General features: G+C 35.5%; 1 protein-coding gene across 1 annotated transcript in view; it reads right to left on the minus strand.

Moving 5' to 3' along the window:
• LOC122055621 (UDP-glucose:glycoprotein glucosyltransferase-like) overlaps positions 1–25,494 on the minus strand; it is a 34,907-nt gene that overhangs the window by 2,375 nt on the left and 7,038 nt on the right. The window contains exons 10-34 of the mRNA XM_042617143.1: positions 22,986–23,138; positions 22,776–22,874; positions 22,489–22,647; positions 21,101–21,169; positions 16,895–16,983; positions 16,643–16,805; positions 15,474–15,608; positions 15,287–15,392; positions 15,115–15,209; positions 14,911–15,023; positions 14,618–14,828; positions 12,238–12,306; positions 12,021–12,166; positions 11,517–11,618; positions 9,028–9,175; positions 7,204–7,391; positions 6,991–7,079; positions 6,582–6,919; positions 6,404–6,499; positions 2,358–2,422; positions 946–1,048; positions 667–825; positions 416–556; positions 254–297; positions 49–163 (exon numbers count right to left, since the gene is read on the minus strand). Of these exons, the coding sequence (XP_042473077.1) occupies positions 49–163; positions 254–297; positions 416–556; positions 667–825; positions 946–1,048; positions 2,358–2,422; positions 6,404–6,499; positions 6,582–6,919; positions 6,991–7,079; positions 7,204–7,391; positions 9,028–9,175; positions 11,517–11,618; positions 12,021–12,166; positions 12,238–12,306; positions 14,618–14,828; positions 14,911–15,023; positions 15,115–15,209; positions 15,287–15,392; positions 15,474–15,608; positions 16,643–16,805; positions 16,895–16,983; positions 21,101–21,169; positions 22,489–22,647; positions 22,776–22,874; positions 22,986–23,138 (3,195 nt within the window). The remainder of the gene's footprint in view (positions 1–48; positions 164–253; positions 298–415; positions 557–666; positions 826–945; positions 1,049–2,357; positions 2,423–6,403; positions 6,500–6,581; positions 6,920–6,990; positions 7,080–7,203; positions 7,392–9,027; positions 9,176–11,516; positions 11,619–12,020; positions 12,167–12,237; positions 12,307–14,617; positions 14,829–14,910; positions 15,024–15,114; positions 15,210–15,286; positions 15,393–15,473; positions 15,609–16,642; positions 16,806–16,894; positions 16,984–21,100; positions 21,170–22,488; positions 22,648–22,775; positions 22,875–22,985; positions 23,139–25,494) is intronic.

The raw sequence follows: 25,494 nt of genomic DNA on the forward strand, positions 1-25,494 counted from the left end.
AAACCAAGGCTCAAATCTAATAAATGAAAAGATAACATAAATGATTACCTGGTCAAGATTAGAAAGACTGTTTGGATCTTTGCTAAGAGTTTCATAGTAAACCCTTAGGGTATCTCCAGCAGCAGTTTGTCGCAATTTCATCAAATCAACAACATATAAAGCACTGTTGGAACATCATTAATCAAAGAAAAATAGAATAAGTAGGATTCTCACAGCAGGATTCATTGGCAAAGGCCATAAAAAATTACTTTACCTAATATGATAAGGTTTTCCACGTAAATGGTCCCTCCAAAAACCCTTAACAACAAAATTTTTAAAAATAAAAAGTTAGATGTTGTGCATCCCTAAGAAAATAATCTAGCAAGAACACTGTTTGAGATATAAACAGCTAGGCAAATAAAATAAAAGAACGAACTTGTCTCCAGAAGCGATAGCCATCCATCTCTTTGTTATTGTCACAAAATGGTGTATATGCAAGAGGTCTTCCTTTTAGATCCATGTCATAGAGATCTCCCATATCTGCTCTTACAACTTGATCTGCATCCACAAAAATTACCTGGATGGAAATACCATAGGAAGATGAAGTTTACTTAGAGTGGGATTATTCCCTACGAATATAAGCACAACTTGAGTCAATATTGTAGATACCATGACTTATACAAGTACCTTTTTAAGTGAAAGTGGAAAAATAACATCAAGAAATAAGATTTTGTAGGCCCAGATAATCCGTTGCTTCTCTTTCTGTTTATGCAGCCATGTTGGCCACTTGTACGTGATGAGTTCATATTGGAACCCATACTCTTGAGCCATGTGAGGTATGACATCCTGTATAAGAAATGATATTAATTATCAGTATAGAAGATTCAATTATGCAAGGCTCTATAAGGTCAGAAGGGTAGAAGTTAGAAAAAAAAGAAACAAAAAAAGAAAACAGTACAAACATACCTTAAATTGAGGAGAAAGATAGTTTTTAATAAACCAAAATTTTACTGGTCTTTGAGTGTTCTTGAGAACACTCAATATCATAATCTTCAGGAAGCGCTCATACCTACAAAAAGGTGATATTTTTAGGCTACTATAATAGATTCTTTTATCTCAAGTAACTAGCAAAGCTTCTTCCAAATAGAAGGGATTTGCCAAAGGGTAAGAAATGTAACATTGCTAATCTTTATCGACCTTATGCAGCTTGGCATGAACCACTGACAAACAAGTCTTTAGATGCTTAGTGAAAGTAACAAAAAAAGAGAGCTCATTTACATTCAGAAAGAATTTTCTAATGACAAAGAGACAGTATACTTCAGAAAGAAATATTTGCTTAAAGCTCTTGGATGGCACTCAATAATCACACAATCTAGTTGTTACAAAAGAAAGTAGAACAAGCACTAGGAAGGACAGAAATTGCAATAGTCAAATAGGAAGTATACTAGTAACCAAGGTTTAAAAATCTCATTCTGAGACAAGGCTTCAGTCCCCAGCTGGACGAAACAGTTGTGTGCCATTTTGGCAAATGTTTCAGTGCTTATCTGGATAGAATAGTTGCATGCCGAAGAAGGGTTTAAAGTATTGTGTGGAGGAAGTTATCACAAGAATGGCAAAGAACTCATCGTGCCGATGCAGTCACAAGAAAGAAGGGTTTCAAGTAGAGCATGTTAAGGACAAATTGCAAGGAAGAACCACAAGGCAATAATCATGTCATGCATGCCAGTAGTCCTCTAATACATAGCTATTTATTTCAGAAAAGGCATAAATTATCGTGCGGCAAAACCACATGCACGTGTGTCAAACATTCAGAAGCTAATTAAACGTAAGCTCCATTTTGAATAGATTCTTTGCTAATGATTCTTGATGGACAACCAGTGGATTTTGAGTCCAGTTAGATATAATTAAGATTGAATTTTTGACATGTCAACGACAATAAATGATACCTCAACATAGTTATTAATGAGATGTCAATAACATAGAAAAAATAGAGAATCTAACAGAATACTAGCATGCACGGATTTGTGGTTTTCAAATATTTCAGTTTAGTTCATTAAAACAATCAAACTAAATACTAAATTTGGCAATTAAACTTGAACAAAGATAATGATTAAGACAGTCTTTTAAAGTTTCTTCCATGATCAGCATCAATTATTTTAATAATAAACTCAATCTACATGGAAGCATGGAAACAATATCTCATAAACCCAGTAGAGAGCTGATATCAAAAGATGTGTTTTAGAAAAGAAATAAACTAGCAGAAACATTAAGGAGTAGCTAAAATCTGCAAGAGCAACTGACAGACCATAATAGTAAGACACAGTTTGACAAAACATTTTTCTTTTCAACGATAATGGAACAACAGAGGCATTACTCACAGATGTCCTGAAGCAACTGAGAATATATTGATTGTTTCTCCTTGTCTTCCACCATGCTTGTGATCCTGAGAAAATTCAAGGGTTATGAACTTATTGCTTATTACTTGGGTGGTGGAAATAGAATTTATACTAAAACCAGTGAACTCAACAAAGCCACAGGCTTATAAGAAAGTATCAGGTAGAGGAGATACATAAAACAAAAAAATTAGAGAAACAGTGATCATGAAGCATCATCTCTGCAGATTTAAATTGTTGGGCATTGTCTATATTGATGGTTGAACAAAGATACTAGTCGGTACTCATTCAAAAAGTTAAATTTATCCAGTAATGACATCATTGGAGGAAACTCTTAAGATTAGCAGTAGGAGACTAGGTTTTCATTTTATCTTCAATCATAATTCTTTATATGAGTGCGCAACTCAAACAGGTTCACTGAAGAAGCTCAGTGAAGCTCAAAAAGAAAAAAGAGACCAGCACGTATTCATAAAGTTGAGCTTCACAAATTCAGTCTGACCTCAGCTGACATGGATATAGGGTTAGTAATCTCAATAGACTGAGCTTTTCTCATAGACAAGCATGAAACCAAACTCATAAAAGCTTGTTGAAACCATTCAAAAACACAAAAGCATAAATGCCTCTATCTTCAATGAGCACTTCTAAACCCCAAGGACTCTTCTCCCTCACAGAAGCATAATGCTCTGTTTAATCCAAAGCACGGATGAAGAACGGAAAGAAATCAACGGTGGAAAACTATCCTCACAGGAAGGGAAGAGAAAGACGAAGGAAAACAGATAAAAGAAGGAAACAAAAAAAGATGGGAGGGAAAGGACCGCTGGAAGGAAGAAGACGAAGAGGGAGATGATCGGTGTTGAGGTTGGGGCTTTTCTACCGGACACCGGCCGCCGATTATCTCATTCTACCCGCCGCACCACTCACCCAAAGGATGATGAAGTAAGCCTTGGTATCAGCCTAGAAGGAGACCCGTGGAATGTGCATGCCCGGTCTTCTGGGCATCTTCATCATCTTCCACAACAGTGCTGATCTCCTGCAGCATGACATGACCATCTTCCATGCTCCTCTCGCGCACTCCCTAACTCCGACTCCAAGAGCCCAGATCAATTTTCCAGCTGCCGCGATGCAGATGCGTAGGCACACGGCTAAAGCCCTGATGAAGGCAACAAGCAGAGCCACGCACATGCAGACAAAGTAGGGGAGCAAGACCAGGCCAAGGATTAGGACGACAACCATCACCAACTAGACCAGGACAAGCAAGGCAGACTCTGGCAATGGGGAAGTTGGCTTGGTGTTGCAGGTGGAGTGCTTCGGCGAGAAGTCCAAGGAGAAGGCGATGGAGATCTTGAGGTTGCACGCAGTGGCGTGAAGGAGATTATCTCACCTCTGGTTTCTGTCCGATTTCGAGGGGACAAAAAAAGGGATAAAAATAATCAACGATTTGAAATCCGTCCATCAGTTATTTTTTTTTATATGTAAACAGGAGAAAGGATCTTGACTCTCGTGCAGTCCGTCCTTTTTCTAATCCACGCTTCAGAGTAACAAGCCATAATGCCTCCTATGAGGGAGATGAAGGTCTGCCTTCTCTGCCTGCACAATGATACAAGCAGAAACATTATTTCATAATTACAAAAGTTTGCAAGTGTCTCTTCTTTCTTACTCTATGGTGATGAAGCTTAAGAACATCTAGTGTTTTTGTATTCTGGACTTTCCTGCAAACTACATTCATACACAGAAATTTGCTGGCTCTTACAATAAGTCAGAGGATGCGCTACATCTGATCACCACTGACCTCTAGCAACCTGTCTACTCTCTACCGCAACCTAGGTGGTTTCTCCTCGTTAAGTTCTTTGCTTCAACGATCCCTCTCCCACTGCAATAACCAATATATTTTCTCTCGTGCCTTGCTTGTCCCTGCTCCTTCCTCAGTTCAGCGCAATCTCTTCTTTAGCTACCAATTCATTCCTATTCATCTGCTCCTGAGCCTGCATATGAGCAGTACATAGTAGTTCACTACTTTTAACTTAGTCTTGGTTATCCTCATCTTCTTTCTTAGCAGCCAAACTAAGATGACTTTTCTTGCCTCACAACAGCCTCTTCTTGTTGTTGATCCTCTTCTAGCATCATGCCAATCCTCTTTAGCTACTATCCAAATCTAAAAGTGCATTATACCCAACTTCATCTTATTCTACTGATTTATTGTAATACTTTGGAAATCATCTCTATTCTAGTTATGTATCGGATATGCACTGTCATCTAATCCAGTGAAGAACTGAACAATAAGTTACCTTCTTGCACTATTTTTCTTTTGAAGGAAACATTTCTGTTGGCTGAACAATAAGTTACCTTCTTGCACGATTTTTATTTTGAAGGAAACATTTTTGTTCTCAGTTTGCTATTCTTGCAAAGATTTGAATTGTGTTATCCAATTTTTCTCCAAAACCCTCATGTGCTTTACTTTTTTCTCTTTCTTCAATCTATTAGTTGTTATTGTATCTATCTTTGTTCTGATTTTACTTCATCCGTTTTCTCATTGTACTTTCTCTTTATCAATGTGCTAACCTGAGATTGAAGGGATGGTACCGGTGTGCTCCGCTAAAGTTTAATTTCACTGACACGAGGATATTATGCTTGTTAAATTTCACTATGGACATGCATTAATCCACATTATCTAGTTTATGAAACAAAGAGGAAAAACATAGAATCTATGCTACAACTTATGGAGAATTAAAGGTATTCAGATTATAAGGTTATTGATGTAATGGGTTTAGTTCCAGATTTAATGTTTTAGATTTAGGGTTTTATCATGCATCCTATAAATACAATATAAATCAATAAGTTTTTCTTATCAAGATATGACAATATAATAAATTTTCTCTAGAATTAACACATTCTAGTAAAATTAGTCTATGTTCTTAACACTATCACACTATACAGATGCTTGCTCCGGAATATGACCAGAAAATTTTGCCATGAACAAGCAAAAAATAAATGGGAAAAGGCCTTAATAAGTCATCCTAACACTCCAATGTTGGTATGCCAACTATATCTATGTCCCTAGATAATATTTATCAGATAAACATTGTATCTTAAATCCAGCTAGGGACAAGGTTTTGCAAGTGAGAGTGAATAGGAATTTAGTTAAACATAAAATTATATTATCTATGGTTCACAAGCCTTAAGCCTCTATAGCTTCTAAATTCAGATAGGTAATTTGGAAACATAGTTCTTTCTTCCAAACACTTCTGTCTCATTCTCACCAATTCTCTTATTTTCCCTCTTCCACTGGTTCCTACTACTCTGCACCAATAACTGGCACAATTATATGGTAATTGTATGAATTGCAAAAATACTTTCAACCAACTAAAATAGCATATAAAATGACAGGCATAGATGCTTTTCTGTAGAGCCATTAAATATTACTTGGTACATCATACTTCATTCTTGTAATTAGAGCCTTAAGAGGTGAGTTAATAACGAGCAATGGTGTGAGAGAAAGTGAAGGAAGACCTTAGAATAAAAAAGACTTCATAATATTAGTTCAGAGCTAAGATATTTGGAAGGGAAAGGACAGGTGTATCAAGAAAAAAAAGGCCAGCTATGTACAAAAAAAACAGAGAGAAGAATTGCTTTTTGATAATAGTATTTGGGAGCATCCCAATTATTTGTCTTGCCCAACCAAATGCTAAGAAATGCAATCAATTTATTACTGCAGTGATGGACACTATACCAAAGAGAAAACATGCAGATAAAAATTTATAAAAAATGTTGAGATACATGGTGTTGATGCTCGTGTTGATGCTCAAGTGCATCAAGCTTGGGTAAGAAAATATCCACCAGAATTTACTGAGAAATTAGTATAAGATCTAGCAAATAACTAACAGTATAAATGCCATGAAAAATGAGACTCTAGTATGCTGCATTGAACAATCCTCAAGCAAGATACAATACAACATCAGGAAACCCCTGAAAACTTGGCAAGAAAACAGTTGTAACCTGTAACTCAGAGAAACTTTGTAGAAAAGATAACTTACAGGTCTAATCTCGTCCTTCCTCCTTGGTAATCCACCACTGCCAATAAATCCAGTTGCCCATTTTAATATATTTGCATTCCATTTATTTTCATCATCCTGCATATATGACAAAAGAAATGAATACTAATAATGTTCATTGTTAAAGAAGAAACTTGAGGTTGATTAAGAAACCAAATACTTTTCTCTTCTGTTCCATGTGATCATCAGAAGCACTCAAAAGCTCCTCATGCTCCTTCCCTCTTTTCTTAGCTACCCCCAAGTGTACGACTTTACCCCTCAAATCATTTATTGTAATAAGTAGTGCAGATGAGCTTTCATCTCCATTTTCTTTCAGCACATATAGGTCTGCACTTCGACCAGGAGCAAGCTGTAGATACCATACCCCAGGAGAAACTTTCATTTGCCAGTACCCTAAGTTGGCCATAACGAGTGTATCTACCAAGTGGGGCACTCTCTTGGTACCAAGTATCAACTGAAGCCCTCGAGGTGGATCATGGTCCTTTTCAGAACAATGGCCTACAATAAAATCAATTATATTTTACCTTGATACCCATAAATAACTAATGAGATGCAGAAAAAAATTATACCAGTCAGAATGAGAGCTTCAAGTTCAAACACAGCCTGTAATGTCCTCAAATCACCCAAGTTTTCCAGCAGAATATTGTCCAAGTCATGACTAAGGAAAATGAACAGATGATGTATCAGATAAAATATGAAGCGGCAATATATGACCATGTGGATTGGTAAAGGTAAAAAGGTATAGAAAAGCTCCTAAAGGTTTTTGCAAGCAAGCAACGTACATGGCAACAACTGGCTCAACAAGCCATGGCTCAGGAACATCAAGGTTCATTGTGAGGGTTTTCGACATCGGCATATTAGAAAAGAATGCTTTGGGACCATTTACTGAATAATCAACGGCACTAAAATCATCCAATGAAGGGACTACAAACCGATAGTAGTTCTTCAAAGGGATGTCTGCAAGAGAACTCTGCAACATCATAAAAGTGATGCATTTAATGTTCAGTATAATTTATACACATTTCACAAAAGTCCAACTAATTAGTAAAAAAAATGACAGCCCGGTGCATGAAGCTCCCGCCATGCGGGGTCCCGGGGAGTCCAACTAATTAGTATTTACATCAAATTCATTCATATAATATAGTCTATATCAAGGTAAAATATTGTCCCATGTTCAGTTTCCAATGGGTGAAACATTACAATGTTGGCATGGTGTAGTTTCAAGCTTCAGCACGCTTTCAAAGTGTAACAACTTAAATGAGGTTTAATCTTACAATTTATTATACTCAGCTTGTTTGCCTCCAAATGTAAACTATAGCAATTAAAAAGTTAATTAAATTAAAATTCTAGGGAAAAAGGTTACAAAAGTATAACAAACTTCTCAACTAATAGTTATGCTTTACAAATACCAAATGCTTGGAATCAGGACATATATTCTTTTAGCATCCTAGTGAGACCACAACCTTATAATTTGTAAAGACACAAAATAAATAATACTCCTACGACATCTGGTATTGGAACAATTTTCTCAACTCAGTTAACTACTGAAGGTTGATTTAACTCGAAGCATATTGATATATCTTGGTTTTTATGACTCTAATGTCATTTCTTTTGGTGTTGTTAATGGTGCGTTTGATGCTTGGCTTCTTCCTTTACACTCTCTGCTTATAGTGTTTCATTTCCTCAATCAGCAGACAGATTCAAAAGATAGTCATGTGAATCCCTTTGTTTCACATAAAATAATTTCTGAATTTCTAAATGTTTGGTGCAATTGAAAATCATGGTCAACAGAAAAATTAGTTTTGGTTAATGGAAAATATAGACTTATTTTTGAGGAAAATGACTTCCTCTATAAAGAACAGGAATTATTTTACTAAAAAATATAAGCATTAGAAAATCAAAAAAGTATTTTCTTGGAAAATATTTTCTGAGAAACATAGTCACCAATCTTGGTATGACCAAAACTGTACAAACTGAGAGACCCTTTTTTTGGTCAGTTATCAACACAAACAACATTCTTACATTTACCCTGTAGCACTGTATCAGTATTGATGGACAACAGAAATGACACATTTGGATTGTGCACACCGATACAATTGACTCTTTAAACCATTATTTATAAATAAACACAAAGCTACCGCTCAGCTAGATAAACACAGATATTTTGGATCAAATTAGTAATAAAACTTAATATAGGACCTTTTAATAGTTCTATAAGAGACTCAACTAGGAAGTTGATCAAGAAAAATAAAATGAGGGCAACATTTGATTGTCTCCTCCCCTTCTTTCCCTCATATAATGAGTCAATTTTTGTGCTTAGTACTGACAAGGTTGGATCCTACTAAACACTAGGGCCTTTCAATCTCAATGTCAAAGTAGGCCTACTAGACATTGCATTCATATTGCTATACAAGTTGTTTACCTGAAATTATGGTAAAATATATCTAGCTAGTACTTCTAAATAAAGGCAAATAAAAAAATATTAATCAGCAATTAATAAGCTTGTGTGCTGAAGTAAATGAAAATAATTCCTCCAGTTAAACAGTTTATTCTGAAATTCAGTAACTTGAATATCATATAACACAACATAAAGGCCACAAACTTACAATTGGATTTAGAATTATTCTCAAGCTTGGTCGAACACATTTCCACAGTACATGTAGAAGCGGAGTAAGCTTCTGTCCTGAGGGACTTAGAGGATCAATAACTGCATCTATATGTATGCTGGAATTTCCATTGTTCAGATTGACAGCACTGGAAAATAAACTAAAATCAGGAAAATTGATACCTAAGCTAAAAATAAATAATTAAATCACCCCATATGACCTTTAGGTTATCAATCTAATTTCTTCAGGAAAATGGTTATGAAATTAACTGAAAATACGAGCAATTTCAACAACTTGTCCTTGACTTTACAGGAATCAGAGAATAAATAAAACCATAGTAATCTCTCTTCCTAAATTGATTGTTAAACTCCATTGCAAGTATGTATATGAGGTTTGCATTCACATTCACAATATTTAAAGACAGCACATTGATTAATTCTTTCATTTTATAATTACAGTTGGCAATCTAGTACCATTCTGCTGCCAGAAAATAGATTATTCATATTTCCATTGTCAAATTAACTCCAGCTTACCTGTATTATGGTTAAATGTATTATTGCTCAGACTTGTAATTTCACTCTAAAGCATAACACTTAAAAACATAATAAATTATAATATAATTGACTGGCGACTAATGAAAAATGTTGCTTTAACACTCTGAAACAATATCAACTCTTGTGTGGCTTGCCACAACAATAGTAAATTGTCATACTAAGTGACTCCATAAACATACGAGGAATCTGATCTTCATAAGGTGTTAGTGATCTTTTTGTAGATACAAAAAATCCAAGTGACATGATAGAGAACTTTAATGAATTTATTTAGTTCTTGAAAAGTTGAATTCTTCCACTATATAAATAGTTATTTGATTATCACAATACATAGTTCATTGAGTAATCCTGATCCACCTGATCCACATCATCTCACAAGCAGTATGTTACCGTCTTTATATTTGGTGTAATCACTAGAGCAGGAGATAACTTAGAGTCTGATGATAATATGATTTCCCCTAAAACTTTGTTGGCATACCTAGCTTCCAAAACAGCCATGATATTGATCTCTTTGAGCAGCATGTTTTTTCTTCTATTTCTCCTTTTTTATATCTTTTGGCAGATCATGTCGATTTCCACCCATCTCAACAACTGTGCTAGATCATACCTACTGTACCAAGTACAGACAGATTAAACCAAGAAAATGGTCCTACTTATTGAGGTGCCTTTAGAGTATCCAAATTTAAGCAACTACATTGTTTATCAATGTGAATAAACATCATAAGGTCAAAATTTGTAGATTTATGTTTGTTATTGTATTTCTCTTTAAAAGAATAGTTAATCTGCTTATTAGTTATTTCTATCCTATTATTGTTCGTGTGATGAATTGATCCAGTAATGTTTGGATCAGTTTTGCCGATTCAAAGATCTTTTATGAATATTAGTATTTTAAAAATCGGCCTAGGCAGCCGTCTAGGCGTTAGGTGCCAGCCAACCACACCAAAAACATACTAGTTGGTCGGCCTTGGCATCTAGGCGAGATTAGGCGGCCCTAGGCGTCGGTCGAATCATCTAGGCGCCGTGGAAATAGTACTGGGTTTTCGTGATTTTTGTTAGTTTAGGCTTTTAAATTTAAAGCTCAATTAAAAAAACAACTGAAATGTAACCATTTTATTGTATTGGGTGTAAGTTTTATAAGCCCTAAACTTTGGTCCAACAAGAAAATCAATTAATTGGCTTGCCCTAGCAACTAGCACCAAACTTCATCTTCATCGTACTGAGTTTGTGTCCAATGATTTTGCATCTGAAGAAGAAGAGGATCACAATGATGATATTGAGTTTGTATCCGATGAAGAACAAATTATTGAAAATTATGGAGAAGTATAATAAATTTATGATATTTTATTAGTCATGTAATTTTGAACTCATTTTAAATTTGATGTTATTGTGTTGAAGTTATAGAATATGATTTATTATGAAATTTATGCTGATACCGTAAAATCCGGCAATCCGCCTCGCGACGCCTAGTCCCTACCTAGGCATTGGTCTGACGCTCAACTAGGGCCTAGCGAATTTTAGAACCTTGATGAATATTAGAACCTTGTTTTGCATTTTGTAGACAAAATGATCCAACATGCTTTCCTTAATGTCTTACTCAAATATTTTCAACAAAACTTAGTAGATTTATATTAAAAAATATTAGATAGCCACGCTATTTATCACTGGTTTTTGCCAGGTTTGGACATTGTTTTGGTATGTTGGTTTTTGTATTGGTAGAAGCGGATCATCTAACAGTTCGCAGTTAACTGGTTGAATTGTCCAGTCAATCTAGTTTTTAAAATATACGGACTGGTAAGAAATATACCAGAATATGAAGCATACTGGCAAATGAAACCTTAATTAACTGTAACAAATCAAGAAAAAGAGCACAAATTATCAGCCGTGGCTCACTTATGTACTAAAGAATTGCATTGAAGATAAAATAATGAAAACACATACCTGTATTTTGCATTCAAAATTTCAAAGCGTGCTCTCTCAGAACTCTGCTCGCGTGTAGACAGTGAGGAGGAAACTAACATGATTAAATCACTATAAAATTTACTGTAAGGAAAAAAAAAGAATTAATCAAGATAAAGAAGACTAAATGAATTCAAAGAATTATCTCTGGATGGAAATCAAATAAATAAATGAAACAATAATAGGATGCCATGAGACTCAGCAGTTTAGGTTCGGTCAACTATAAGAACACAGAACATTGAAAATAAATATATAAATAAATGGAAACACCAATTTGAAATCCAAGTAAAAGAAACACATTGAAAAGAAAATTTGAAAAAATATAAATTTGGGAGCATGCACACATGATATAAGCCTCAATTTTGTTGGGGAAAAAAATCATCTGATCAACAAACACACTCAGATCACACACATGATTAAAAGCTATTATATCCACATAATGAGTTTAAGCACCTACAGAATAACTATAAAGTATAGCAAATTTACCTAGTTAGGTAATCAGGGTCAATATCCACCCATTCCACTTTCTCAATAATCTCATAGATGTATTTAGTTCTTCTCTCAAATTCTACAGACTCTAGAAGGCTCAAGTCGTCACTCAGAAAGAGGCTCCCTTCTTTAAGAATAAATATCTGAAACATAAGATTTAGTAGAATGATTTAGAAGAATTAATGCAGAAAAATTAAGAATCAATATAGCTCACCCTTCCATTTGTAATCACAGCATTAGAACCATACTGAAGACCTAATTGCCCACACAAAAGACCTGAGACCTGAATATTTTAAGGTAAATCAGGATACACCAGCAAAAATTCAGATAAACACACAAGAATAAAAAGTAACAATTTCATTCAATAGCAATTAGAGTCCTGTGAGCACAACTTTATCCAATAAGGAAACAGAAAAATATTTAGCTTAAACTTCAATTTATCTTTCAAGCCTTATTGTCGACAGGAAGTGCATCACATGCACTGAATGCAAGTCATGTGCTCTAGTACATAATCATTGCATCAATATAAGATCTTGATTGCAAATATAGGTTCATAGCCACCACACCACTGAAACAAACAACCCAAGATAATACAAGGTATGGAAAATCAAGCACGTGTCAAAATGAATGCAAAACAATAGATGTAAACAAGCTTTATGTTAAAATTGATGAAGGCTTCTAGTACTGTTAGTACTACAGCAAAAAGAAATATTATCTAGTTCCACTAAATATTCTTTCCCTGGCAAATGATAGAAGAACAATCATAAAAAGTATGTTCATTAGTCTAAGTATTCCGGTCAGAACAACCCCAACACTAGTTGGGTTTGCTACTTGTTGTCATTGACCCTTTCCAAGTGTTGGTCAGTGGGGGAAACAATATTTTTTGCTCATGTTGACCTGCATGGAACAGTTTTTCTAAACCACCATCAAATTTGCAAGTCAACAACAAACATGAAGCATATAGCATATGCCTGCTAGTCTTATATAACAATATGTAAGATGTGGAACTATATTAGGTCTAATAAAAGATTCAACAAATCAATAAAGATCAAGCTCCTTACAGTACCTTTTCTTGATGCTTGTGGTGTGGTGTATTCCCTTTTTGGACACTCAAGTTAGGAGATACCACTTTGTTAGTTTGAAAATATAATGGAGTTTAATTTGAAAAAAAAAAACTATGTGGCAGTTTGGAGAGCTGGACGTGCTTTTCAGAATGCAGAAGAGGAAACTTGTATATTTCATTCCAAATTCATCTTTATGCTATTCATTAATTCAGTTCTCACTAACCTAAATACTAAATTTATCATGGTATCTTAGACTTAAACCCAACATCTGGTGATCATAAAAATAGAGAACATCTCCACCTTTAAACATCTAGTGCAACAGGATACAAACTTTGCAATAATGAGAGTTGTCCATATATTAAACATAACATTATCTAAGAATTATGGAATAAAACATCCTTTTCCATGCAATTTTCTGAAATTGCAGTACGAAGTTATCTACTTATCTTCAGAAACATAAATCTCATCACTTGTTTAGAATTCAAGCTATGTTTGGAATAGGGAAGCCTAAAATAAATTTCCTTCTAATAAACCAATAGGCCATGTGAGACTATTTTATCCTAACATTACCTACTCAAGATGGAGCATACAAACTGATCGTGCCAAGATTGTCATGTAAAAATAGAAGAACAAGTTCAGTGACTTGATGAAGATATCAACAATTTCTTCTTGAGAAGAGTAGAATAAATCCCTCACAACACCACTTAAATTTAAGATGGCACAGAATTTGAAGTCTATAAATAGAGAAGGAAATTTTTGAATGGATTACAGATGAAAGAGAAATTAGAGTTTCAACTGACTCTAAAAGATATAAGAGGAACTATATATTGGGAAACAGAGTAAATCCACTACAAAAAAATTGAGAAGAAAAAGAAAAGAGTAAATTCTTGTTAAATATACTCGGAAGAAAAGAAAAAGACTTTGAAATACAGGAGGACACAAATCAAACGGGTCACTGTATGCAGTAGTCAATTCAAGGAATAAATATTGCTGAGAGGTGGAGAAGAGGAAGAAGAAAAAGAGACAATGGAACTGTAAAGCGTGGATGGGAGTTCATGATCCATTGGACTACCCATGAGTTCTCTCTCAAAGGCGAAACAATGAAGAATATCATGAGATGAACAAAAAGTAAAACATAGAACTCTGACAAGTTGACAGGAAAAGAGCAATTGAATATTTAGTCTATGATTACTTGGATGGAAAATGGAGAGAAAGTGAAAAGATATACGATATAATGGAGCAATTGAATATTTAGGCTATCTTGCAGTTGTCTAAGTTGATTCCACGTGTCAGTCAACTAGTAGAACAAAAAAATTTGCTTGTGCACAGAACGAGATTGTTATTCATGTATATAAACCCCCAACATATTAAGTAATAGTGAACTATAAATGTGCTTGTTGAAGACCAGAAAAACTAAAAAAGTATTGATGATGAACTACAAACATCATAATGCAAGTAGTTATGAACAATTTTCCTATTAAAGAAAACTATAATTGATTTGTTAACTAGTCAAATCTAATGTAGCAATACCTTCTCGTTCTGCATCTTTGTTTCAGCCACTGAAAAGTCTGAAAATGTTGCATTATAGTGATCGAAAGGAAGACCAAATTTTTCAGCTAATTCATGAACCATATCAGAAAATATGCCAAAATTTTCAGAATCCAGCAAAGGCACTGTCATATATCTGCCCTCGTAGAACGAGCACAGTTCTTCTAAAAAGTCTAAGACTTTTGCCTTGTAGCTAAAACAACAAAGGTGTCTGTCAGAATTACATATCAAAGTATTCAAGGGAAAAAATATAAAATTGAGGATATAGGACAGACCTATACAAGGATATAGTTGTGTCAAAGATTTTCATAAAAAGAGAAGCAGGTGAATAAGTAGACTCGGCTCCATAAAGCAATATGCCAACCCGGGCCCTTTTAGATCCTTCTATCTGTAAGAATGAAGTGAGGACTAAACAAGTTTATAATTACATATTTACATCTGGGGCTGAAAGTCATATAGTAAATAAGAGGAGTCATGACCAAGTATTTTATCCCTTCATGCAGCAATTCCATCCCAGTTCTTGATGTAATGCTAACGGCAAGAAGATGTGTCACAGGCTTCAAATCATCCATAGCTGCAAATTAAATCAGATAATACTTGTTAACTAGTGATAGAAGCTAAAACAACACAAAATATCCAATGAAAGCATACATCCATGGGAGTGCAAGTAGTTCATATCTTCAAGCATTCCTTTTGTCCCAGCATATGATGAGAATAGTGAAATAAACCTTTTCTGACCCTTAGCTTCGTTTAGTATCTAAATTTCACAGTTACAACTTGAAACCAAGTATTTGGGGAAGGTAAAAAAACAAAACAGCTTTAAAAAAGAATACAATACCTGTAAATTATAGCGTTGGTAAGCATTCTCAGAGAGAAATTTCTCCAAGACATCTGTTTTTGAGTTAATATGCCCATAATAGACTTGTTCTTGAATTCTGGGGAGTTCTTCATTCATAGCATTTATAGAAGCTTCCTACATGTATATAAAGATGAATAAAAATTCAGAAAAATCATGAGAATTAGTTTCATATAGCAAAAAATTCCAAAGATGATGCAATGAAGACATTTATTGTTTCCAAAAAATTCCCGGTGAGCACCTCTCACCATTGTCCTTCATTCTTCATGCTATTGTTAGTATGTGTTTCCCTTCCAATTAGATCTCATCTTATAGCCCTTCTTCCTTTCCTCTTCCACTTCCCATAGCCTAAACAATTATGATTGACTCTCATTGTCTCTTTCATTGACAACTGAAACTGTGATTGGCACTACCTAGCCCTACACGTCCTGCTCCAGCAAGAGTGACAAGGGAAATTTTGCTTGTGTTGTCTTGTTCTGTGTTGCAATCAATTGTTTCCATAGCCATTTTGAGCCAAGACTATGGAAACAAGGTAAACAAACCCAGAAGAATCCCTCCCCGTCTCTTCACCTCATCACTCCTCTCCATCTCCACCCTCTCCTCTCCTTTACCCTCCAGCAAGCAAAAATATCCTAAGCCTTGCTCAAAAGAACCCAGTTTTTATTTTAGTATGATTTGAGGATTCAGCATGGCTAATTGCATTGAAATAGCTCAAGCATTGTATGCTATGTAGCTTATGCTACAAACATCAGCGCCATGCTAATTTAGCCAGAAACTCTTAACAACTAGTGAAATCTCCCAAGGATTTCTCTTACCTCTACAGCATATTAAAATAATTAAACATAGTCAAACCAACCAATGTATATAAACAGAACCCAGTGCAGAGAACTATCCAAATACAAAAATTTAGCTTAAGCTTTTTATTTTTTATAATGATAGAGGCATAAAGCCATCCAGATCATTTTTCACTGAACCAACAAGTACAATATCATGATCATCATACCAAGAACTACAGACACGCTAAGTAAATGTATCCTAAATGTTTAAGTTGTAAAACAGTCATAAAGTTCTACCTTGAACTGATGCATATTGAAATAACTGTCGTATCATTCAATTCACAAGAAGATTGTCAGGGTGATATGATGACTAACCTCACTGACTTCGTCATGTACAAGGCCATTCATCAAAAAGCAGCATTCAAGGCTAGACAACCCCAGTTTAAGAACAAAATTAGAGCTCCCTTCAACCTCGTCCTTATAAGTTGACTCCTTTTCAAGCTTTAATAATACATCCTGAGGAGACTTTGTCTTTGATCTGCAGAGACGAGGTGCATATCAGATGCAGCTAACAACCATAAAAGTTAGAGATACTGATTTCTGTGAGAAATAACAAAGTCACTGTACATGAGAGTTTCAACAAATGCCCCTTCAACATCATGCACTCCAACAGTTTTTTCACCCAGAACATCCTCATCCTGCCAGAACCTGCCAACCTATTTAAAAGGAAAAAAGGGGGGAAAATGTCAAATTACTGTACAGTCATAAAGAACAACTACTCCTGTAGATGAACAAATCAATCTTCCACGTTTATAAATTGGAAGTTCCTATTCACAAAACATACATCATTAACAGCAGAGCAACTTACCATAAAATCAACAGAAGCAAACAGGGCATACAGAATTAAAGATATTAGATGCCTGATTCAAATTATGTACCTACTTACTGCAAAATTTAACGTTGATTTTATCAATTAAAAAGCCAAAAGCTTCAAAATGCATATGAGCAATGATTCACATATGAGAGGAAAACTCATCATGCAGAGTCATGCCAAGATGGACCAATTCAAAACACCAAAACATTTTCTTTCCATGATACAGGACTACCACAATTATCAGAAGCTGATTTCTTGTTTTGGTGTACTCTTGTTTTAAAAACAAGCTCATCGCAAGTGTTGAAGCTAAGAGATTACAAACCCATTGGTTTCACATGAAAAATGAAAAGGTCCATATAAATTGATCTTTTCTTTTGAGATAAGTAGTTAGCCAATCGATTTCAAAATGGTAATAGAGCCAGAGCAAGGTTTGGAACTTTCCATTGTCTTTTGCTAAGGTACTCTTGCAGTCTTTATCAACAAAATAGTGTACCTTTATCTCCTTTTTATTCAGACAGTCCATTTCTTAATATGTTTCTGAGACACTTTCAACGTAAAGGTGCTGAAAAGTTATGATTAATGAGATGAAAGTTCTACAATCTAATGGCAATTGAGAGTTTGTTCCGCTTCCTCCAGAAAAATTTACTGTTGGTTGCAGATGGATCCTCTCTATTAAGCATTCCACAGATGGTATTGTTAATTAGCTTAATGTTAGCCCAGTAGCAAATGAGTAGACTCAGATTTATGGTGTTATGGTGTTGGTAACCTAAAAGCTTTTTTCGCTAATGGCCAATATTATCATCACTAATGAAGAGTCCATTGAGATAGTAGAATGAAAGATTTACCTCCATCAATACTTCCAAATAATAAATTGGTTAATCTTAAGTCCTTCCTTGGCATAGAGGTTGCTCACTCAGAAGAAAGTATATATATATCATGTTGGTGAAACATTTCTTCGATGGAGTTGGGCTCAACTTGTTTTGATGCGTTGGAAATATAATTTAAGTTAGGTGTTTCTTGTGTCTATGCTACACGCATCAAATGTTCATGGATTTTAATAGAGCACATGAAGCTCGTGGATTTTGTTGGCCCAATGGGATTGAGTTGTGGACTAAGTGATCATGAAGATTGCATGTCTGATAGCTTAGAGGTCTACGCTGATTAGTGATAGAGATTTGGAGAAGCTTAGGCAACTTGAAGACATGGAACATAGATTGAGTGGTAGTGCAAGCTTAGGGAGCTTAACGTGCTTGATGGCTCAATTGCTTGAATCAAATGGTGATGAAGCTTTGGAGAAACTAGAACTCAAAGCATGGAGTGTGGATCGAAGTGTAATTGTGGGGATTGTGGAGCCCATTGCCTTGGAATTTCCATTCATCAAGTTGATGCACTAGATTTTGAGGAGGAGCTAGGTGGACTAAAGAGTTGAGGCTCAGATTGAGGTGTTTCTCTACATAAGGTTGTTGCACTAGACTCGAAGGAGATTAGTGACTCAAGGAGTTAAAGAACTCAGGCATGAGAGGTATGAGAGATTGCAAAGTGAATCCAATCTTATTGTTTTTGTCATTAGGTGTTGATCCTGTCCAAAGGCGTGAACCTGGAAAGCCGGGGAGGTGACAATTCTGCTGACTTGAACCTGGAAAGCCGGGGAGGTGACAATTCTGCTGACTAGATGAAGACCTCGCGTCTATCTACAAAACAAAATCAAACCAAGGAAGGGGTCCTGGCGTTGGCCCTCCAACGCTCAAGTTAGAAGCAGGAGAGGAAAAAACGCTAGAGTACTAAGGATAAAGATTTTTCTTTCCTTTTCTCATACCTGGTATGCCCTTTTTATACCTTTTCTGGTGACCCTCCATCTTCTCCTGTTTAATGATATTGATTACCGACAGAGGACATCTTTATCTTGTATTCTTCTCATTTAATGATAGATGGAGTGTTCTATTTGGTTTTCTCTTTCCTTTATTAATTATCCGTTGTTTCCTTCTCCTATCATTTTATCGATTCATTATGCATTTAATGCCAACGCCATTCTCCGAGCTAGACGGGTGGCCCGCTCGGCTCGGGCTTCCGGCCCGCTTAGCTTGTTTTCCTGTCGACCGGGTTAACTATACTTGTTTACTCAGATGGCTGATCGGACAAGGATCCCTCCGCTCGGTCGATGAACCTCTTCCCGCTCGGATGCAGCCGATCCTTGCTTATGCCCTGGTGTTGACCGTCTTGACTTTGACCTACACCGTGACAATTGACTCGTGCCAGGTAGGCTCTTCCTTATCGCCGCAAGTGTGTATCATATTTATATAATGTTCTGATTGCCAAGATAGTGGGATAGCTACCAAGAGTTTAATGGCTGTGAAGCCTTTAAGTGTGAGCTACCTAGGAACTAATTCTATGGACCTTCCTATTGATCATAATGTAAATTTAGCAAGGGGCAAGAGGAGCCACTAGCTAATCTAGGAATACTAGTCTACCTCACAGTCACTCAATGTGATTCCTAGAAAGCCCATGTTATAACCATTGGATGGTAGCTTTGAGGACTCTATTTTAGTTACATGGTGGTCCAAGAAAGCTAACTGATTTTGCTATTGAGGTCATCTTCAGGTCGAGGGAAACTCTAATATAGATTGAGTAGATTCTCTTACAAATGTACAATCTACATCTAGCTATCACATTCTCATGAACGTAACCTTATTCTTGGAAGAGTAAGAAGCAAAGCGGTAGCAAGATTGAGTGTCAGGCCAGAATACAAATACATGGCCTTAGTAGCATGTGAACTCATTTGGGTTAAGAGTCTAATGACTGAACTAGAACATGCTCCTTCATCATTGTGACAATCAAGTTGCAATGTGTATACCTCAAATCCCATGTTGCGAGAGAGGATAATGCAAATAAAGATTGGTTCCCTTTATGGACGAGAAAGTTCACTCTAAAGAGATTATCACTTTGATAGTTCTACCGATCAGTTAGGAAACTTGCTGACCAAATTATTAAGAGTCTAGAATATGTATAAAACAAGGTAGTTATTCAGACTAATTTGATGGAGTGTGATGGGCAAAGGAAGTGTAAATATGTGATAATGTGAAGTAGAAAAACCCATTTGTAATATTCACCTTTTGTCATAATACATATATAAAGATATAGGAGGCTACCTAGGGCAACTATGAGGAATATTCACTCCCCCCCAACCCAACCCCTTCCCCACTCCCCTCCTCCCCTTGAACCCCAGCTGTTTAACAATCTGCAAGATTTCTGAAGCGAAGTTAAATAAGAACAAAGCTCCAGCAGATAGTGTAAAGAACAACAGGAAATTCAAATGGTTGCAATGGTTTTGATGCAATTGCAATGGTTCAACAAGCACAAGAATATAAGATTTTATCATCCCAATTAAAGCAACTTACGATATGGCATTATAAATATAAAAATTGATTTCAATGGCCAATCATTTCAACCATGATATGAATAATATTTGGGGTATGAACAAGGGTTCCACCTAATGAAAAGCTCCTAGAAATATTTTATGTTTACTTGGCATACTCTTAACTTTGCTATGTTTCAAACCAATTCATTTTGATTTAGACTTTAAAACTCATGGATCTTTACTGTCGGTGAACCAAGCCTAATGAAATTAACTAGAGCAATTGTGCTGACTGCTGATTTCTAAATTTGTTGCCGAGGACAATCAGTCGAGGCTCAGACTAACACTGTGAACAATGATTCAGATGGTTCCTATCATTTTTGGCTAAGAACCCAGTCTAGTAAATAAAAATACGAGAAGAGACGTGTCCATATTCCTGAAGGATGGTGTAAACAGATTGAAAGTTAAATTACAACTTTAAGCCTAGCACAAAAGCAATGAGTCATTTATAATTTTAGGAGATTATTTTTCTAGCATAAACTCATGGCAGATCAATGAGTCAGAATGACATCAGAATGATTAACAGTAAAGGACCAGAATGGCATACACTGCTCAAAAACTGAAAAGCCAACTGAGTGTCGTAGTTCTCCTTAACGTACAGGAAGAAGCGTATAATCTGCAAAAAAAAACAACTGAAAAGTCAGAACTAAAGGTAAGTGCAAAAAAAAAAAGGAAAACAGGCATGTCATACAAGTATAAGAAAGAAACAAAAAATATTTTTAACAAGAAAGAGAGATTTGAACATATCCTTGTGTACATACAGATCTTTATACTGAAAAATTTCTGCACTCTGTCTAGATTTCTCTACACTATTTGTACCTTTATTAGCTCATTTAATTTTTTTTTCTTCACTCTCTTTAATTAAGCTTTTAATTGAACTAAAGTTTGACAATATGTACTAATCTGGACTTTCTATTAGCTTCTACGAATTATTATAAAACATACTATTTGACAGAAATTTCAAATTGTGGTGTTAAACATATAAAATACTAATTATTTTCAATAATCAAAATTACAAAAAACTAAATATTTGAATATATATATATATATATATATAACAAAATGATCTTTGAATCAGTATGAATTTTGAATTCAAATGTTTATGAGTGATTAGTTCAGAGAGGTAGACCTTTAGTTTAGAAAATTCAAAATGTTAGGACTTACAAAATAAAAGTGGAAAAAAGAACACCTGATCCCTCTTTCTATCATTTGATAAGAGTGGGAGATTTTAAATGGCACTCTGAAAAACTGACACCAATTTAATAAGGATTTCAATTTGATACATAAAAGGTGTCTATACTTAATACACAAAAGGTGTATAAAAACTTTGAATATCTTTGTTACCTTTGTTTTCTCCAATTGTAAAAATGGTACTCATCTTTACATGGCCAATATAAGGAGCTTCAAATGCATATGAAACTCTAGAATAGCTTATAATAATAGACATTCCAAAACTGTATGATAGCTTCAAATATTTTATAAGAGCTTCAAGTGCATATTCTCTAGAATAGAGCATAAACCATATACAATTCCAAACCATATAGAATTCTGTGTCATCATCTAAAGCCATTTGCAGATTAACTTTTTTTGATAAATTGCTTACAAGAGGAAAATTGAACTCCATTTCATCACCTTCTGGTTACAAAAGGGATGCTAATTTTGTGTTACGGCCAAAATATTCACCAGGGTGAAAAAAAGTAACCACAACATGCTCAATGAATAATCTGGAGAAAACTCAATTCAAAAATATATGGGGCAAATTGAGCACAGAAGTCACACGGTTGTTAGATCTAAAGGTACAATAATCATTCATCGTCATTATATCAGTTATAACATTTATCAGAAGTTGATAAATGGATTTTTGATGTTTGCCGCAAGTACCAAAATGCAAATTCCAAAAAGATATTGCATAATGTACATGAAAGTAGGACTTACAAAGCTTGAAACATCTTCTGCCCTCTTGTCATTGTGCAGAGATGTAAGAAGATGGCCATCATTTTTGTTTATAGCCTTGACAAGTTTCGAGGAATACAGTATAATGCCAAATCTCATTGGAATGCTGCTTTGATATAAAGATAGAACCATGTCGATGATCTAAAAGTTTTTTTTTAAAAACACCAAATTAGAAATTTCAGGACTTCAAATATTTAAATAGTGTAAAATGCAAAGAGAAGAAGAAACAAGTTTAGATGTGCTTAATTAAATGGAATGTATTTACATGCCTCAGCACCACAGCTAGTTGCAGGATCAAATACATATACAGCATGGAACAAATTTTTTCGAATGTAACGAAACTGACCAGGGAAGACTGGCATCAATATCTACAGAATCAGAAACAAACAAGTTCAAGAACGTAATCATCAAGAAATAACAGAGGGATAAGAAAATAAATAATTTTAGCCTTGTTCATATGGAATAAAAAAGAGAAGCACCTCATTAATGTTGCTTCGCCAACGATTGTACATTGCATCCTCTTCTAGATTATTCAGGTAGTGCACATATCCAGATCGGAAGTCAACACGAAATATATTAGATTCAGAAGGTGGAGTTGCTGACAATAATTTCTGAATCACACTCGAAGGAAGCTGAAGAAAATTTAAAAGAAAAATGTCCTGAGCAGTTCTGATGGGAAGATATGAAAAATACATTGCATCAAAAGCAAAAGTTAACATTCAAGCAAACATTTTGAACGTCTTCTCTGTAATAGAGGATACCTTTAACTGAGTTCTTTAGGGCACTTAAGCAGTTATGAGTGATGATAAGCTTAGATGGTGGATAGACTTTACAGATCCCTGTGTTTTATTGATGGTTTTCCAGACACGCAATGGATATCTGAACTACAAATGCATCTCTCTCCTCTGTAGCCATATTGGAAACCAGAATGCATGCAGAGACACATTTAGCATGGTCACCCGGTATTCCCATTGATCGTGTTTAAAAAAATTTAGGCATGCTGGACACTTGATTCCATAATCAAGAAGCCACGACATTAGCTCATTAATCCTTTTGCAGGCCTCAATGCAAATGTGGAACTGGGCTATGCCTATTCCTTGATAAGATCAATGAGGAGAATAGTTCAGGAAGTTGCACCCTATGTAGACCATAATGGAGTGCAAAACTTCTGATCTCATGGACTCACATTGGCCACTCTATAACCTGTACATTTTAGTTTACTTCATCAGAATTATATGTTGGTGCAATCGACCTTTGGTCCAAGTTGACCAAGCTTGAGTTAGCTCGAGTGAGTTGGGTTTCAATGTTTGATTAATAGATTTGATGGTTGAGAACATAATGTCAAGGATAAGGAGAGATTTTTGTCGAGAAAGATTGTTGGTGCAATCGACCTCGGATCAAAATTGACCAGGACCGTTTAAGTGTCGATGTTTAATGGTTGAGCGAAAAGTCAAGTCAAGGTCGACTAGATATTTGAAGACACTTGGCATGAGAAGTGAAATTCAAGTGGATCATAGAAGATTGGACACTTGGCATAAGACATGAAGTTCAAATGGGTCAAGTTGACCGAATACTTAACAATGGTGGAAGTCCCAACAGATCATAGAGAACCGGATGTTAAGCATGTGAAGGGAAATCCTAACAGGACATGGAGGATAGATGTTAGGCATGTGGAAGTGAAGTGATCATGGAGGATCGGATGTTAGGCACGAGTAGTGAAGTCGGTTGTGGAGAACCTGATGTTAGGAGTGAAACAGAAAGTCTAAACAAGTCAAGGAGGACTCGATGTTTGCCAATGATGAAGTCCTAGTAGGTAGACTGATCGGACACTAGGCAATGGTGAAGTCCTGATAAGTCAAGGTTAATTGAATACTAGGCATGGGTGAAGTCTCGACAGGTCAACGTTAACCGAATGTTAGGCAAAAGAAGTTCTGACAAGTCGAGGTTGATCAAATATTAGGTAAAAAAAAATCAACTTTGGTAAGGCTGAAACAGAGATATCAATCCACTGATGTGGAGTAACAATTGATTGATAATTAAAACACGAATTCGGAATTTAAGGGGGTTTGCAGTGTGATTAGTCTATTGACACTGTTGGAACAAACCGAATATTTGAAACTCGAATGATCGCCATTAGTCAATTGATGGACAGGAGCAATCGACTATTGTTGAGTTGGATGGAACAATTAGGCTAACAAAGTATGGCAACATTTGAATCTTGATTAGAGCAATCGACTAATGGGAGCAAGTAGTTGACTGTTAGGCGGGTTTCAACCCCAACCTGAAGCCTATAAAGGAAGATTTCGTGGAGGATTTTGAAAGTCAAATCTTGGAGGTTATAGGGGAAAATGTTGTTGCATTCCCGACCCTTAAGCGACAATCTAAAATAACTACAACGCGAGCAAAGCAAAAATTTTTGTGTAAATTAGTTATTTATGTTGTATTCATTTTTCATCTTTATCTTTATATCCGGTTGTTGTTGTTGTTTGTAAGAACAAGTGTGTAAGAGGTTTTGTCCACCTCCAAAAGGTATCCAATAATGAGAAAGCAAAGTGGTGATACCACTAGGATGCTAAGCCATGGAGTAGAAACGGGGATTTCGAACCACATAAAATCGAGGTGTTGTACGTGTGTTTTGTTTTTTATGTTTGTTTCTTTTATTTGTCGATGTGTATTAACCTTTTGTAGACAAGCATACGATTGACAACACGAACGAAGTGAATCACTATCCCCCAGCGACATCAACGATCTCAACATATTATCCCTGCCAACACAATGTCCCGACATCTCATACTTCTCTAGTTCTCTTGCTATATATGTTCCTCCAAAGAATTGAAGATGGTTCTCAAGTACCATATGTGCTCCTTCAAAGTTTGATTCTAGTTTACTATGTTATCAAGGTTCACACCAGATACTTTTAGAAGTTCATGGAAGTTGGAACCATAGTTTCAAATTTCGTTCCGTGCTGGTTGGCATTGGCAAAATTTG

The sequence above is a fragment of the Zingiber officinale genome, chromosome 3B, assembly GCF_018446385.1.
Source record: "Zingiber officinale cultivar Zhangliang chromosome 3B, Zo_v1.1, whole genome shotgun sequence".
Lineage (NCBI taxonomy): Eukaryota > Viridiplantae > Streptophyta > Magnoliopsida > Zingiberales > Zingiberaceae > Zingiber > Zingiber officinale.